General features: G+C 44.7%; 1 protein-coding gene across 10 annotated transcripts in view; it reads right to left on the reverse strand.

Moving 5' to 3' along the window:
• The window catches only part of LOC142151281 (uncharacterized), a 124,750-nt gene extending 110,601 nt beyond the window's left edge, over window positions 1–14,149 (reverse strand). For all 10 annotated transcript variants that reach the window (XM_075206767.1, XM_075206768.1, XM_075206764.1 and 7 more), the window contains exons 1-3: window positions 14,051–14,149; window positions 12,805–13,135; window positions 4,262–4,630 (exon numbers count right to left, since the gene is read on the reverse strand). In XM_075206767.1, coding sequence (XP_075062868.1) covers window positions 4,262–4,630; window positions 12,805–13,114 — 679 coding nt within the window. In that variant the 5' untranslated portion in view covers window positions 13,115–13,135; window positions 14,051–14,149. The remainder of the gene's footprint in view (window positions 1–4,261; window positions 4,631–12,804; window positions 13,136–14,050) is intronic.
• Between the last annotated feature and the right edge of the window lie 3,600 nt (window positions 14,150–17,749).

Raw genomic sequence — 17,749 nt, forward strand, 5'->3', positions numbered from 1 at the left:
TAGATGAGCCTCAGCAGAGGCAACTCGATCTGGATCATCATAAAGGAGGCCTAGTGCATTAAAGAAGGCTTCCAACGATTGCATGATAGGGCTCGACTGTGGTAGGGTGAAGGCCCAGGACTGGGGGTCACCCTGCAGGAGGGAGATGACAATTCCCACTCTCTGCTGTTCTGAACCAGAAGACCGAGGTTTCAGCCGAAAGTAGAGTTTGCAGCTTTCTTTAAAATTCCGGAACAGGGCTCTATTTCCGGAGAACCGGTCCGGCAAATTTAACTTGGGTTCATCAACTGAACCAGAACTGAGCAGTATAGTCAGGGGGACCCCGTCTGGGGAGGACAAACGCTGGGACAGTTCCCGGATCATCTGGTAGAGAGTCTCAATATGACCCGCCAGGGCTTGAAGAGGAGACGATTTGCTTCCGCTTTCTTCCATACCAACTTCGTCTCCGAAATGTTAGGCCGGTTATAATGTTAGGAACCCCTCCAGCCGGCACAACACAACCCGGAATCTACTCTGCCAATCAGGTGTTCACTGGAGCCCCTGATGGTGGGGACAGACTGGGCCGCAGACTGACAGAGGGTCGTGAAGTGTGTACCGGCTGGGGAGAACCCAGGCAAGCGGAGTGGAGTCCAAGCAGAGGTCAAGGGCCGGCAGCAGATAGCAGATCCGATAAACAAGCCGGGGTCAGGGGTCACGAGCAGACAGGATGGTCGGTATACAAGCCAGAGGTCAAGGTCACGAGAAACACAGGCAGGTTCCAAATCCAGGCAAGGGGTCATACACGGGTAGTCAATAGGATTTCCAAGAGACAGTAACAAGACACAGAGCAGGTCAGCAGACTGGAACAGAAACTATAACCGGCAGTGAGGCTGCAGACCTCACTGCCTTAAATACTAGTGGCCACCAATCAGACCCTAGCTCTGAATCACACACAGCCCCCTGCCTGATTAATGTATCAGGCATTAATCAGCCCACAGGCTTGTTAAATCAAGCCACAGTAAGTTTTACCTTCTGCGCATGCGCGCCCGGCTTCCTCCGTTGCCGGGACACAGCACAGGGCACAGAGCTTCCGACCGTTGCCTTGGCAATGGTCGGCCAGGATCTGGAAGTGACGCCCCGGTCGTCATGGCGACGGACGGGACGTCGGAAGAAGGTAACGAGTGTTGCGGCGGTGCCCGCGGCCGCCGCGACTGTCTAACAACCACCAAGTTTATTGTGTGAGCAAAACAGGGAATGTGATGGAATTCACCCAGCTGTAATGCTCGCACAATATTGTTGGCGTTATCAGAAATAACATATCCTGGGGAGAGTTCAAGTGGTATAAGCCATGTTCATCAGTTGTCTTTGGTGCTACTGATTCCTCGGGGTAGCTTCTGTATTCTGTTCCTGACTTTCTGGCTCCTCTTGTCTTCAAGGCATCCTGTGTGTTCTCCAGTAATTGATCATGTGGCATTTCTAGAGGATGATAAATTAATGGATTCCAACTGCACTGTCCACTTTCTTCAGTACCTTGAGAAAGTTGTTAAAACGATTCCGGTAACGCTCGTGGAAAACGGAGTCACGAACATCATTTGCAGGCATTTGTAAGGAAGATTTCTGAATCGAAACGCGTCGGCAGTGAGTGACGTCAGACGCTCCAACGGGGATCCGTATAGTGTGAAGACTCTACTCCTCTGGAAGTCGGTTATCGCAGGGGTTTCGCCCGGGACACTCCATGCTGAGTGATATAACATCACGCTCACTGATTTCCGAAAAGGGGTAAGAGGCCACCTATCCTCGTTGTAGGAGCTTGTTTTAAGGAAGATTACATGTGAGGAGTCATTTGTTTATGACGGCCTCGTTTTTATGTGTTTACAATAAAGTGTCTGAGGATTTTACACTATGGAGCATTGCTCTTTTATTTTATTTTTATAAATGGACAAGTACAATCGGATGGTTTATATCGGGATCAGAAAGGAAGATCTAGATACTTCGTGACATGCCTGATTATCATTTGGTTCTAGTGAGTGTATACCCTTAAGGGGTAAAAGAAGAGTTGTTTTTTATTTCTCCACACGAGGTGTCTACATTGTATCACTAGATCACAAGGGCATACAAGGAAATATGATGTCTGTTGTGCTTTTTCTGCTGTACAAATTATTTGTTTTAGTAAGTGTATACCCTTAAGGGGATTTTTAGGAATACTTCTTCTTCACAAGGTGTTTTTATTATTATATCTACACACGGGCCTAAAAGGATAGTATTATTCCTTTAATAATTATATGGCAAAAACAGGTTGCACTATGTTTGTTTTATATTTGTTTTACATATTCCTTTGATGAGTGAATACAGAGAAGCACACTGAATAAAGAGGAGTGGATACACCAAGGATATGAAAATTACCAAAAATTGAAAATATATGGACATTGAATTCCATTTATAATAGTATCTGGATTGTTTACCAATAGCGCCATTTCTGTTCACAATTTTGTTTAGATTCTATGTTGTATAGGCACGTTGAGGGGATTGTGCACTGTGATTTGAAAGGCTGCAACTGGATAGATTGCGCGGAGTATCTGAATATTGTATTATATCCTGGGGAGAGTCCAAGTGGTATAAGCCATGTATCAATGACATCCCTTGGTTTTCGTAACAAATTATCAGCTGTATGCATGTTAGTGAAGCCGGTGATACAAAGAGTAGCCTGCCTGTGAGAAATGTTACGTAGTGGTGTACATGCTGCTGCTGTTCCTGCTTGTGGAGGCGAATGACCAACCTAGTGAGCTGTCACAGTCATATAATCTTTGGTTTGGCCACTTCCACTTGTCCACATATCTGTGGTTAAGTGTACAGTGGGTAGAATGGCATTTTGGCAATTTTTTTTTTATCGGCAGTTAACTTTTCCAAGATTACAGCTCTTTTCTCTTCAACACGGTAAAAGGTTTTTTTTTGTGTGTTTTTTTCCCTGACTTAAAAAGACTGTACTTTTACATAGGCTTTACCAGATGACTTAAGGGAAGACTACCATCAGGACTGGTGGCAGCAGCTGCTTGCTGATCCTGCTCATATGTGGACTGCTGTGAATCCATTTTAATGATACCCCAAACGCTTGTAGTGCAAATTCAGAAACATATAGTGCTGTTATATTACAATTTCAGCAGGCAGAAAATAGTTTTTTTTTAGAAGAGGGGAATATCTGACACCCCAAACACTTGTAGTGCAAATTCAGAAATATATAGTGCTGGTATATTAGAATTTCAACACCAGAAAACAGTTTTTTTACAAGAGGGGAATATCTGACACCCCAAACACTTGTAGTGCAAATTCAGAAATATATAGTGCTGGTATATTAGAATTTCAGCACCAGAAAATAGCTTTTTTACAAGAGGGGAATATCTGACACCCCAAACACTTGTAGTGCAAATTCAGAAATATATAGTGCTGGTATATTACAATTTCAGCAGGCAGAAAATAGTTTTTTATCGAAGGGGGGAATATCTGACACCCCAAACACTTGTAGTGCAAATTCAGAAATATATAGTGCTGGTATATTACAATTTCAGCAGGCAGAAAATAGTTTTTTATCGAAGGGGGGAATATCTGACACCCCAAACACTTGTAGTGCAAATTCAGAAATATATAGTGCTGGTATATTAGAATTTCAGCACCAGAAAATAGCTTTTTTACAAGAGGGGAATATCTAACACCCCAAACACTTGTAGTGCAAATTCAGAAATATATAGTGTTGGTATACTACAATTTCAACACCAGAAAATAGCTTTTTTACAAGAGGGGAATATCTGACACCCGAAACACTTGTAGTGCAAATTCAGAAATATATAGTGCTGGTATACTACAATTTCAGCAGGCAGAAAATAGTTTCTTTAGAAGGAGGGAATATGACACCCCAAACACTTTGTAGTGTAAATTAGGACAATGTCTCTTCTATACTCCTCTCTTCCTGCTCTCTTCCTGCTCTATTACTACTCTATTCCTGCATCCTAACTCTTCTCTCTCCCTCTCTCAAATGGCGCTGGATCGCTGTGGAGGCGGCTATTTATTCAGTCTAAAAATCGCGAGATCTGAGATCCGACGACGTCACAATGACTTTTGCCTCGTTTTGGAATCCGAATAGGCGGGAGAGTACCGAGCCGACTCGGCTCGGGACTCGGATTCCAGAAGTTCGGGCGGGTTCGGTTCTCGGGGAACCGAGCCCGCCCATCTCTAGCTGCAAGTGAGTTTTTTCTGCAATAAACATAAGATGTAAAACATAGACACGTACCACAGTGCTTTTCATCAGATTTGTCCTTGCAGTCATACCTTCCATCGCATTTACGTCTCTTATGTATGCATTCGCCGCTGTCACAGTGGAACTCCAGAGAGGAGCAGGGTTTGTATGTCTTGATTGGCTTACAGTTCTCCTCATCAGAGCCATCCGCACAGTCAGGGTCTCCATCACAGATCCATAGTTTGGGGATACAGAGGGTAGAGTTCTTGCAATTGGAATATGATTGACGACAGGTGCCTGGAGGGCAAGAGTCTTCATCGCTGCCATCAGTACAGTCATGATCACCATCACACAGATATGAACGAGAGATGCACATTCCATTGTGGCACTGAAACTGGTCATCAGATGCACAGAGCTTGGGAGCTATAAAGAAGTAAAGAAGTACATTTACGTACATATTGTATACATATACAACCCACTAACCGCTATTCTCTCCATATGAACTGCTAGCGTACCTGCCTATTACACACAGTACACACAGCCTGTTTATGGCCTTAACAAATACTTGGCCTATCAATTGACTAGAGGTTGTGATTTTGATAAGACACGAGGCAATTTGTGCCTCATGTCTCAATGATGTAACTAGTTCCCAGTGAAATGGTGGGCTGGATTCTCATGACTATTGAATCAGCACACAAGGCACTGGCAATGCCAAAAGAACTACCGCGGGTCTGGTAAGGTTAGAATGAGAAACTGTAGAATGTGGACACCTGAAAGATGAATTTTACATACATACATACATACATGCATATACACATAAACACTACTTTTAAGTAATTTTTACGTATAGTTTCCAAGTTCAGGCGAGTTTACAGTTTATATTTGGAAACAAACCCAGGATTGGAATTTCAACTTGTGCCTCTAACAATTCTCATAATGTCATTGTTATAGTCACTGCCGTGCCATACATTCTAGTTTTTTTTTACGAGCATATAAGTGTTCTTTTACATATACTTATTAAAAATAGCATTAATAGAGCTTTCACTAGTAGTCATCCATAAAATCCACCAGATATGCATAAACTCTAGTATATGATCGTAAAGAACATCCTAAATAGAGCAATGAATGGTGGAAGGGGACATGACCGTAGCTAGGAGTAAGGGGGTGGTAATGGGTTAATGTCAATGGAGGGGGTAGGTAAATTATGATGATCAGGACAACATCTGTACAGTTAATCTCTCAGCAAGTTATGAGTGCAGCTATTCAGTTAACCTATATCTATTACCTATTGGCAATATGATTTCTAAGAAGTATTAGCCCAGTTCTGGACAACTGCCATAGAGCACGCTGAACCGACTCCTCCAGTGGTCAAGGCCACTGGAGTGTCTCAGTTACTAGGTTCCCCTGTGGGCTCCGAAATTGGAGCCCCCTTAGATGGGCCTTTGTAATGCCAGCTGCAGCCTTCACACTAGGAAGGACAGAAGCCCATCAGTGGGCGCAGCCACCATCAAGGAAGGCCATGTGCATGTGCCTACCTACATGGCAGACAAGGAGGACGTTTCACAGGAGGCAGAAGATAACCATTGGTGGCTTCCTCACCTCAGTGGCAGAGTGCCCCTCAGCGACAAGAGGCGCTTACTGGGGTCAGCAGCGCACAGGAGCTCCAATGACCAGCTGCAGCATCTGCGCCGAGCCCGGATCAGTGGATCAGCAAGCATGGCTTATAAAGATGGTTAGGCCCTTGCAGCACTCAGGCACAGTATTTAAATTTTTATACACACCGAATAGTCCAGGGGATAGCTGACTAGGAGATAGTGAGTGAATATTGGTGATGCAAAGGTGGATAAATTGCCATAGACTGCATGGAGAGTGGTTTTAGGAACTTGCTGGCACACTGTGAGGTATCAATGGCAGGTACTTTTCCTACACTTATCAATCCCCTCCCTGTTTAGTTTAGTTTAGTATGCTTTCTCCGGTAGGTGTATGGGCCCCTTCAGACCCAAATGAGCCTTTATGCACTCAACTATTGGGGATTCATCATTCAGGATATTCCATTTCATCAGAGGCCATCAACGTGTTCCTGACCATCTTGGGCTTGTAGATAATTTTTTCCACCTTCATCCTGTGGTTATCGACCAGTAGGAGTTTCATGGAGTGTCACGGGCACTAGGAGTTTTACCCAGAATTCACCAGGTGGAATTTCACTTTACCAGAGACTAACAGTGGCTGGTCTTCTCCAGGAACTCCCGCAAGGGAGTATGGTTTTAGCGGCTGCCACTGTGCAGGTCGCAGCCCTCTGGGAAGTGTGGTGAATATATGGAACTGTACAACTGAATAGGAAAGGGAATGTCAATGATGTAAATGCAGAGTCTCTGAACAATGGAAACAATGGTAACACGGGAGACTGATGAGCAGCAGAAGAGTCAGCGACTCGCAGCTATACTTCAGAGGCACTATAGGCTTTAGTCCTAATAACAGGTACCATGCAAAATAGTAGGGTAAGCTGCTCCTGACATATGTTCCCGCTGGTAATTGTAAAGACTTGTGCAGATGCTGGTATAATACTAGATAGCGTGGAGCCGTCTGCGGCTAGCAAGTTGTACCACTGATATGGAGAAAAGACTTGTTCGGGTGCAGGTATGTTACAAGGTAGCGTGAAGTGGTCTGCGGCTAGCAAGTTGTACCACTGATATGGAAAGACGACTTGTCCAGGTGCAGGTATGTTATAAGGTTGCGTGAAGTGGTCTGCGGCTAGCAAGTTGTACCACTGATATGGAGAGATGATTTGTCCAGGTGCAGGTATGTTATAAGGTAGCGTGGAGTGGTCTGCGGCTGGCAAGTTGTACCACGATATGGAGAGAAGGCTTGTCCAGGTGCAGGTATGTAACAAGGTAGTGTGGAGTGGTGTGCGGCTGGCAAGTTGTACCACGATATGGAGAGAAGGCTTGTCCGGGTGCAGGTATGTTACAAGGTAGCGTGAAGTGGTCTGCGGCTAGCAAGTTGTACCACTGATATGGAGAGAAGACTTGTCCGGGTGCAGGTATGTTATAAGGTAGCGTGAAGTGGTCTGCGGCTAGCAAGTTGTACCACTGATATGGAGAGACGACTTGTCCAGGTGCAGGTATGTAGCAAGGTAGCGTGGAGTGGTCTGCGGCTGGCAAGTTGTACCACGATATGGAGAGAAGGCTTGTCCAGGTGCAGGTATGTAACAAGGTAGTGTGGAGTGGTCTGCGGCTGGCAAGTTGTACCACGATATGGAGAGAAGGCTTGTCCAGGTGCAGGTATGTAACAAGGTAGCGTGGAGTGGTCTGCGGCTGGCAAGTTGTACCACAATATGGAGAGAAGGCTTGTCCAGGTGCAGGTATGTAACAAGGTAGTGTGGAGTGGTCTGCGGCTGGCAAGTTGTACCACGATATGGAGAGACGACTTGTCCAGGTGCAGGTATGTAACAAGGTAGCGTGGAGTGGTCTGCGGCTGGCAAGTTGTACCACTTATATGGAAAGAAGACTTGTCCAGGTGCAGGTATGTAACAAGGTAGTGTGGAGTGGTCTGCGGCTGGCAAGTTGTACCACGATATGGAGAGACGACTTGTCCAGGTGCAGGTATGTAACAAGGTAGCGTGGAGTGGTCTGCGGCTGGCAAGTTGTACCACTTATATGGAAAGAAGACTTGTCCAGGTGCAGGTATGTAACAAGGTAGCGTGGAGTGGTCTGCGGCTGGCAAGTTGTACCACGATATGGAGAGAAGGCTTGTCCAGGTGCAGGTATGTAACAAGGTAGCGTGGAGTCGTCTGCGGCTGGCAAGTTGTACCACGATATGGAGAGAAGGCTTGTCCGGGTGCAGGTATGTTACAAGGGAGCGTGGAGTGGTCTGCGGCTGGCAAGTTGTACCACTGATATGGAGAGACGACTTGTCCGGGTGCAGGTATGTTACAAGGTAGCGTGAAGTGGTCTGCGGCTAGCAAGTTGTACCACTGATATGGAGAGACGACTTGTCCAGGTGCAGGTATGTTACCAGGTAGCGTAGAGTGGTCTGCGACTAGCAAGTTGTACCACGATATGGAGAGAAGGCTTGTCCAGGTGCAGGTATGTAACAAGGTAGTGTGGAGTGGTCTGCGGCTGGCAAGTTGTACCACGATATGGAGAGAAGGCTTGTCCAGGTGCAGGTATGTAACAAGGTAGCGTGGAGTGGTCTGCGGCTGGCAAGTTGTACCACTGATATGGAGAGACGACTTGTCCAGGTGCAGGTATGTAACAAGGTAGTGTGGAGTGGTCTGCGACTAGCAAGTTGTACCACGATATGGAGAGAAGGCTTGTCCAGGTGCAGGTATGTAACAAGGTAGTGTGGAGTGGTCTGCGGCTGGCAAGTTGTACCACGATATGGAGAGAAGGCTTGTCCAGGTGCAGGTATGTAACAAGGTAGCGTGGAGTGGTCTGCGGCTGGCAAGTTGTACCACTGATATGGAAAGAAGACTTGTCCGGGTGCAGGTATGTTACAAGGTAGTGTGAAGTGGTCTGCGGCTAGCAAGTTGTACCACTGATATGGAGAGAAGACTTGTCTGGGTGCAGGTATGTTATCAGGTAGCGTGAAGTGGTCTGCGGCTAGCAAGTTGTACCACTGATATGGAGAGACGACTTGTCCAGGTGCAGGTATGTTACCAGGTAGCGTAGAGTGGTCTGCGACTAGCAAGTTGTACCACGATATGGAGAGAAGACTTGTCCGGGTGCAGGTATGTTATCAGGTAGCGTGAAGTGGTCTGCGGCTAGCAAGTTGTACCACGATATGGAGAGAAGACTTGTCCGGGTGCAGGTATGTTACAAGGTAGTGTGAAGTGGTCTGCGGCTAGCAAGTTGTACCACTGATATGGAGAGACGACTTGTCCAGGTGCAGGTATGTTACCAGGTAGCGTAGAGTGGTCTGCGGCTAGCAAGTTGTACCACTGATATGGAGAGACGACTTGTCCAGGTGCAGGTATGTTACCAGGTAGCGTAGAGTGGTCTGCGACTAGCAAGTTGTACCACGATATGGAGAGAAGGCTTGTCCAGGTGCAGGTATGTAACAAGGTAGCGTGGAGTGGTCTGCGGCTGGCAAGTTGTACCACGATATGGAGAGAAGGCTTGTCCAGGTGCCGGTATGTAACAAGGTAGCGTGGAGTGGTCTGCGGCTGGCAAGTTGTACCACGATATGGAGAGAAGGCTTGTCCAGGTGCCGGTATGTAACAAGGTAGCGTGGAGTGGTCTGCGGCTGGCAAGTTGTACCACGATATGGAGAGAAGGCTTGTCCAGGCGCAGGTATGTTCCACAGCAAACAGAGAGCACGAGTAGAAACCGGAAACACCTCGGAGTCACAAGGGAATGAGAACCAAAGAACAGGCAACGGTAATAGAGTAACAGGTACCTTAAATAGTGAGAGGTGATTGATTGACCAATGAGACTATGAGCAAGGTTTTAACAGTCCATGGTTTCTGCACATGCACAATCCTTGGTCAAGATGGCGGACGGCCGCGGCACCGAACAGGCGCCGGCAAGAGAGAGGGAGACCCATGTCCCAAACCAGAGGCATTAACCATCCGGTGAGTGACATGGAGGCAGTATTGTTCTCATAACTGGGGTTAGAACTGCTGCAAAGATGGGGTGCGAGAGGCGGGTAGCCCCAATTGGTGGTGTAGCAGACATGTCCGATTCAGCCAAGGGTAGGTTAGGTTACCACCTTAAGCAGAAGGTTAGAGTATGTAGATTTATTTTCACACTTGTGGAGGATTTTAAATTATATCATACAGTTATAGATGACAGTAGGAACATGACATTAGGAGGCATCATAGGCATATCCCTCAGACTTTTGAATACTGGCCCTAAACTTTTCCAATTCTGGCAAGGGTTATAGGGGAAAAGAGGCCACTACTAGCTTATAAGCCCTTATGGGCAGGTCTGGTTTTAATAAGCAGTTAAGGCCAAGAAAAGAGGTCCACTCAGTTTGGAGCTGGATAATGTGGTCACCAGTTTATGAATGAGATCACTCAGATTTATCATGGGTCAATGTAATTGGGGAACCTTCTGAACCTTCAGCATGAATGATCAGGTTGCCGCAAAGAACAAACCAACCAAACCAAAAGGTGTTTTAAAATGGAAAAATGAGTAGACATGGTGAGCCTGCTAACAAACTGCTTGACACCAGTGAAATCTGGATAAAGAAGCAACCAAAAAGGAATAATTCAGTTCAGATTATAGGCCCCTTTGATCATTACAAACAGGGGAGGGCTGGCAAATTTTAGCCTGAGGGGCAAGACTCGACCCTGCAGCCTATTTTAAAGGGAAAGGTGGCCCAGTGACCCAGCCCAAGGTAGCCCACTATGGGACTGGCGCAGTGGGCAGATGCCCCCTTTCCCCCCAGTCTTGCCTTCCCCTCACTACAAAACAAGTCTTTTGCACATTTACCCTGGGGGGGTGGTTCTCATGAAAGAAAATCTGGTTGATCCACCACTTGTCACTTCTTACGGGTGATTCAATCAATGACAGAATGAGCTAGGTGTACTCTAGGCCATACACATTCTTTGATGCAGCCAATTACTCGCTGCAGCACTTGACTCTGTGGGCCCTACTTGCGAAAATAGATATAGAGTCAGCTTTTCATTTACTTCTAGTGCACCATTATTGCATCCCTCCGTTGGGTTGTGTGGGATGTGAAATATATGCGGGAAAACTGTCTGACCATGGGTTGCTTGATCATATATTTTGAATAGTATGTAGCATGTTCTTAGACTGGGTGGTGAAAGAGAAGATGGATATAAGCTCTGCCATTCATTATTGGGTGACTTTCTTTTTATGGGGTCTTGGGATTTCTTGACATGAGCAGTTCTGTTGATCACTATGGAGCAGGTTGCTAGTGGTTTTGGTGATCATTTGGTACTGGGTAAGACAAAGTGTCAGAGATTTTGCATAATATTTTTGGTAAAAGAAATATGTTTAATTCATATGGAGTGCAGGCTTCTGTTGGAGAAGCTTCTGACTTTGACCCTCAAAGTCAAAGTCAACACCCTGTTGGTGCGCACTACGTGTGTAAAGTCACCTTGCATCAGTTTCACCCCTAGGAATGCGGAAGTTTGCATCATCATCATCATCATCATTTATTTATTTAGCGCCACTAATTCCGCAGCGCTGTACAGAGAACTCATTCACATCAGTCCCTGCCCCATTGGAGCTTACAATCTAAATTCCCTAATATAGACACACACTCACAGACAGAGAGGGAGAGACTAGGGTCAATTTTTTGATTGCAGCCAATTAACCTACTAGTATGTTTTAGGAGTGTGGGAGGAAACCGGAGCACCCTGAGGAAACCAACGCAAACACGGGGAGAACATACAAACTCCTCACAGATAAGGCCATGGTTGGGAATTGAACTCATGACCCCAGTGCTATGAGGCAGCAGTGCTAACCACTAGGCCACTTTGCTGCCCATCTAGCATTGTTCCCATTGGACTAAATTTTAGTAAATGTATGACAATGAAAACAGCAGGTAAATGGGGGCCACATCTCTTTATTCTAGTATTGAAGAAAATAAAGGCTGACCTAGGAATACGGGATCAGTTATTGGGCTATTACAGTGGTTTTGTCTGAAAGATATAATTTCTAATGCTGACAACCGTGAATTGTGTTGTTTCTTTTCAAGGTAGGTGGTGTAATGAGAAGTGGCCTTCAGATTGGCTGGTGCATAGTGTCTTACAGGTTTATCATCATCGTCATCATTTATTTATATAGTGCCACTAATTCCACAGCGCTGTACAGAGAACTCACGCATATCAGTCCCTGCTCCATTGGGGCTTACAGTCTAAATTCCCTAACACACCCAACATACCCAACATACACAGACAGACAGACACACAGACTAGGGTCAATTTGATAGCAGCCAATTAACCAACCAGTATGTTTTTGGAGTGTGGGAGGAAACCTACGCAAACACGGGGAGAACATACAAACTCCTCACATATAAGGCCATGGTCGGGAATTGAACTCATGACACCAGTGCTGTAAGCTCCAGAGAGTCTGAGATCTGAATAAGGACTTTAGCCCTTCTGTTCAGTATTGGGGCATATGAGTCAAAGTGATCTAGCTGGCCTTTTTTGGAACCTTCAGCATAGGCAAATTAGTCTTGTAACAATGGTTTGTAGAGACAGGACATGCATTGGTCGGGGAAGGATTTGTACTTGCTCTTCCGGATATCGAACACTGACCACTTTAAAAGGGGAATCAAATTTGCCTTTGTTGTAGTGACAATAGATCTTCCAGCATTGGGGTAGCAAGCAAAGTCGCTGGCTGGGTTTTTATTGATGATGCTGCTATCTGAAATAGGAGAAGGGAGTGGTTGAATTTTCAAATATATGTGAGACCACTGGAATAATATAAAAAAGGGATGGAAGGGTAAGTGAAGAATAAAAATGGGGAAAATGAAGTATAATTAACAGGGTGAGAGTTGGTCGGGGTGGTTGATTAAGGTCTACAATAATTAGTTATTTTGCTTTTTTTTAAAGTTTTCTCAGGTCCAGTTCAGTGCCTGGTTTGTATACTGGGGCATTCGCGGATTTGTCCTTGCAGTCATACCTTCCATCGCATTTCCGTCTCCTGTGTGTGCATTCACCGCTGTCCCAGTGGAACTCCAGAGAGGAGCAGGTGTTGTCTGTCTTGATTGGCTTACAGTTCTCCTCATCAGAGCCATCCGCACAGTCAGGGTCTCCATCACAGATCCATAGTTTGTGGATACAGACGGTAGAGTTCTTGAAACTGGAATGTGATAGACAACAGGTTCTTGGAGAGCAAGAGTCTTCATCGCTGCCATCATTACAGTCATGATCACCATCACACAGATATGAACGAGAGATGCACATTCCATTGTGGCACTGAAACTGGTCATCAGATGCACAGAACTTCAGAGCTATAAAGAAGTAGAAAAGTACATTTACGCACCTATTGTATACATACACAACCCACTAACGCTATTCTCTCCATATGAATTTTTAGCCTACCTGCCAATTACACACAGTATACACAGCCTGTTTATGGGCTGAACAAATACTTGGCCTATCAATTGACTAGAGGTTGTGATTTTGCATAGACATAATAAAAAGAGATTTGGCAGCAGCGCGGTGTTCATGGACGATGGATGTGAGCGTAAATCCACTCATGCGACATCCACTCTAGCCAGGTATGCTCTGCTGCTTCCGAGCCTCCTGCCCGATTGTGTTAAATACTGTCATTCGGCCTGTAGTATCCATGCCATTAAAAAAAATATTTAAAAAATCATAAATAAGAATTCTAGTGTAAAGCCCAAAGTTATCCTAGGCAGACCTTAGCAAAAACAGGCTGAACGCTATACACATGCCGGTAAAATAGAGGACACAAAACCATCAAAACATTTTGGAGAATTCCAATATCTTTGTGAAAAAGTTTGTATATCACGTCAGAAATCAATTTAAATAATGCGATACATAAAGTATACAAATGCTGATGCTTGCCCTGAGACTTTATTATGAAATATGCATTGTATTTAATTTAAATACAACCAGGCGGCATGGGAATTTCATGTGTCTATTTAAAAAGTTAATTTTTGGGGCTACACTAACACTGAACACGATTACATTTTTTAAATAGATTATGCAAAATTAAACAAAAGTAAGTTTAATTAATACAAGTTGCAAGTTTATTAGAGTTATTTCTTTGTGGTATTGTTCTTCATATTTTTTTTATGATGTAAAACACTGGAACGGTGCATTCTATTCTTTATATATTCTGTTCAGAGTTTTATGCTGCAATGACCATAATACCATCTATGAACCTGTAAGAGACTTACCTGTTCTCCGTTCCTGCTCCCGTTCTGCTGTTGATCGAACTAACCGACTTCTGGGTATCGGTTCTCGGCAGTGCAATCATATGACTGGCAGGGCAGGGAATTCAGATCCCTTTGCTATTTAGCCCAGCTCTGACACAGGATCTGTGTCAACATTTCCTGTTAGCGTCTGACTCAACTCTCTATTCTCAACGTTCAGTTTACTCCTAGGGCTAGATTTACTAAGCTGCGGGTTTGAAAAAGTGGGTATGTTGCCTATAGCAACCAATCAAATTCTAGCTTTCATTTATTTAGTACTTTCTACAAAATGACAGCTAGAATCTGATTGGTTGCTATAGGCAACATCCCCACTTTTTCAAACCCGCAGCTTAGTAAATCTAGCCCCTAGTGTATCCTGTACTTGTGCTTCAGCCCTCCAGTGTATGATCAGGCTTCCCGACTACGTTTTTGGATCCCCCTTCAGTACCGTGTATTCAGTGTATTTCGGCATTTGACCTAGGCTTATCTCCTGACTTCTGGTTTCTCCATTCTCCCTTGTACCGCGGAGCCCGATTGTGTACCAGACCCCCGCTATTCTGACATTGGCTTGGATCCCGCTTCTGAGCTGCATTATCTGTTGTGCTTCGTCCTCTGGTGACCGGCTGTTTCCTACCGCAGCCTCGCCACCTTTTCTCCTCTCACATCAGGGGGCTCCCCTAGGGACCACAACCGGTGAACCTCTGGCAGCAAAGACCACACCACCTTGCAGTGGTTCTTGGTGAAGGCCAGGGGGTTCGTTAGACTCCGCACCCTAGAGAGCTTACGTAAATCCTGACTGATTCGGTTGTTACTCCTGTGGGCATAACAGAAGCATTAGCATGCTACCAAAGTCAGAGAGAAACTATTTTTCCCATAATTTCTTAACGTAATCCAAATTAATGGACAGTGCCTTAAAAATGTATTAGGTATCAGTATCTATTTTCTCTGAACACTAAGAAATAGTGATATTTGCCCATTCCTCTAGCTGGGTCAGGTTAATTGTGGATTTGCAGTGGACAGCAAAATTGACGTTTTGCCATTGATTTTCAATAGGATTAAGGTCAGGACTCTGACTGGGGCGCTTTCGGAGACTACATTGTGTAGATGGCGGACCCTGCATGGACGAGATCCCTGGCTCAATCCATTGCTGAGCTAACGTGGCTCACTGCACTTTCAAAGGTGAGTGAAAATCCTTCCTTTATTCCCTGAGTTAGGGCAGCTGGGATTGATTCTCTGCCTCATGAAACTATCACCCAGTTTTCAGCAGAGCCTATTGAGCTAGGCAGTTTAGAAATATAAGTAATGGCATCTTCTTCGTTGGAGAGATTACTAGAACCATCTTGAACTTGAACAGGTTTATGATAGAGTCCTTAAGATCTGTCATGAATGGAAGATCAAATTTCTTGCTTCCATGGACATAAAAGATGCTTATCTACACATTCTGATCTGGGAAGGACATCAGAGCCTGCTAAGATTTACAAATCAGGAATTACACTTCCAATCAGAACTCTTCTCTTTTAATATGCTTGCCATGGTCATGGCGGTGATGGTTGCTCTGGCAAGATCAAGTGTAGTCACTAGGGTCCCCTATTTACATGACCTGTCGTGTACGCTGGATAACAGCTAAGTTGGAGTCCCATGGGTTGGTCATAAATGTTCAGAAATCAAATCAGATTCTAACTCAGTGCATGCTGTTTTTGGTTCTGCTATTTGACACCAGGCTGCAAAGTGTGTCCTTGCCAGAAGAAAAGATCATAGCCATTCAAGTTGATGAGGGCTAGTTTGAGCCTGAAAGCAACTCCTGTCCTCCAATGCAAGAAAATTACCAGAGAAAATTGTCTCCATTTTGATGTGGTGCAATATGCACTCTTCCATCCCAGAATTTTCAAAAGGATATTCTGACAAAGTATTACATTATCACCTCTCCCCTGTGGTGGTTGAAGGCAGACAATCTGAACAGGGACTGCTGTTTTCTATCTGGGACTGAACCATTGTAACTACAGACACCTCCCTTGAGGGGTGGGGAGTGTTGATGCTGCATCTTCATCTGCAGTGTTGTTTGGCAAAGCTTCCCATCAATGTTAGAACAGTGACAAACACTCTGATAGAGACACAGGGCCTGATTCATTAAGGATCTTAAATGCAGAGGATTCTTATTTCAGTCTCCTGGACAAAACCATGTTACATTGCAAGGGGTGCAAATGAGTGTTCTGTTTTGCACATAAGTTAAATACTGGCTGTTTTTCCATGTAGCACACAAATACTTGATAGCTTATTTGTACACTGAAATGTAAAGTTGATATTTGTGTGCTACATGAAAAAACAGTCAGTATTTAACTTATGTGCAAAACAGAACACTCATTTGCACCCCTTGCAATGTAACATGGTTTTGTCCAGGAGACTGAAATAAGATACCTCTGCATTTAAGATCCTTAATGAATCAGGCCCACAGTCCTTTCTAAAAAGCAAGGTGGTCCAAATTCAGACAACACCATGGCTGTAGCATACATAGATCATCAAGGGGGCACCAAGAGCTCCCTAGAGATAAAGGAATCATCCAAGATCATCAGATGGGTGGAAATGTATGTCACAGTAATTTCTGTGGTATGCATAACCGAATGGTCTCTCCCCACGGAGTTATCTGATGGTGGAAAGTTGAGGTTAGCCAGAGTTTGACATGATGGCCTCCTGAATAACCACAAAGTAGACAAGTTCTGCTTGATGATTTGAGGTCCGCAAGTGTACTTGGTGGACCCCATGACAGTGCTGTGGAACTATTTTTTATTTATATACCTGATTCCGATAGCCATGCTACCCTAGGTATTGTAAAAGCCCCAAGAAAGAACTCTATTGATCCTGATCACTTCAGATTGGCCGATGACATCATGGTACACCAGCATTCTAGGAATGGTGGCAGAAACAGAATGGAGACTTCTATAAAGGCATGATTTCAGAAGGTTTTTCAAATTAGGTAATTCCAGACCATGCTTAGAGCCAGGAAGCCAGTCTCTGCAAGTAACTATTATAAAGTGTAGAAATTGTATATTTCCTGGTGAGAAAAGAAAGGGCTCCATACTTCATTCTTCAGGTTTCTGTGCCTTTTGCCTTTCTTTCACGGTGATCTCCACAGTGGCCTGAGACTCAGTTCTGTTAAGGTCCATGTTTCAACCCTGTCAATCTTCTAGCAGAAGAAACTGACCCTGATTCTGGAGGTCCAGACTTTATTTTACAGAGAGTCCTCCATGTACAATAACCACACGTCTCTCCAACGGCACCATGGGATCTTAATTTGCTCCTACTGCCTCACTAAGTTCCTTATATGGAAGACAGTGTTCCTTTTGGCCACTTCCTCTGTAAGTAGAGTTTCTATGTTTTGGGCTCTATCTTGCATGTCACCCTTTCTGATTTTCCATGATGACAGGGCTAGTGTCAGGGTTCTATGTTAACTAGGTCATCGTTATCCCTTCTCTGAAGCAGACTCGATCTTCGGGGTTCAAGACTCCTTACTGGACGTGATCAGATCATTGAAGATCTATTCAAATAGAATTTCTGAATTACGGATTCTCTTCTGGTCCATTACAACGCTAAGAGCAGTTGGCCGGCAACAAAGCAGACCATTGCCAGGTGGATTAGACCGGTTGTTCATAAGGGTTACATCAGCTTAAGAAAACCAGTTACAGAATA

This window comes from Mixophyes fleayi, chromosome 4 (genome assembly GCF_038048845.1).
Source record: "Mixophyes fleayi isolate aMixFle1 chromosome 4, aMixFle1.hap1, whole genome shotgun sequence".
In the NCBI taxonomy this organism is placed as follows: Eukaryota; Metazoa; Chordata; class Amphibia; order Anura; family Limnodynastidae; genus Mixophyes; species Mixophyes fleayi.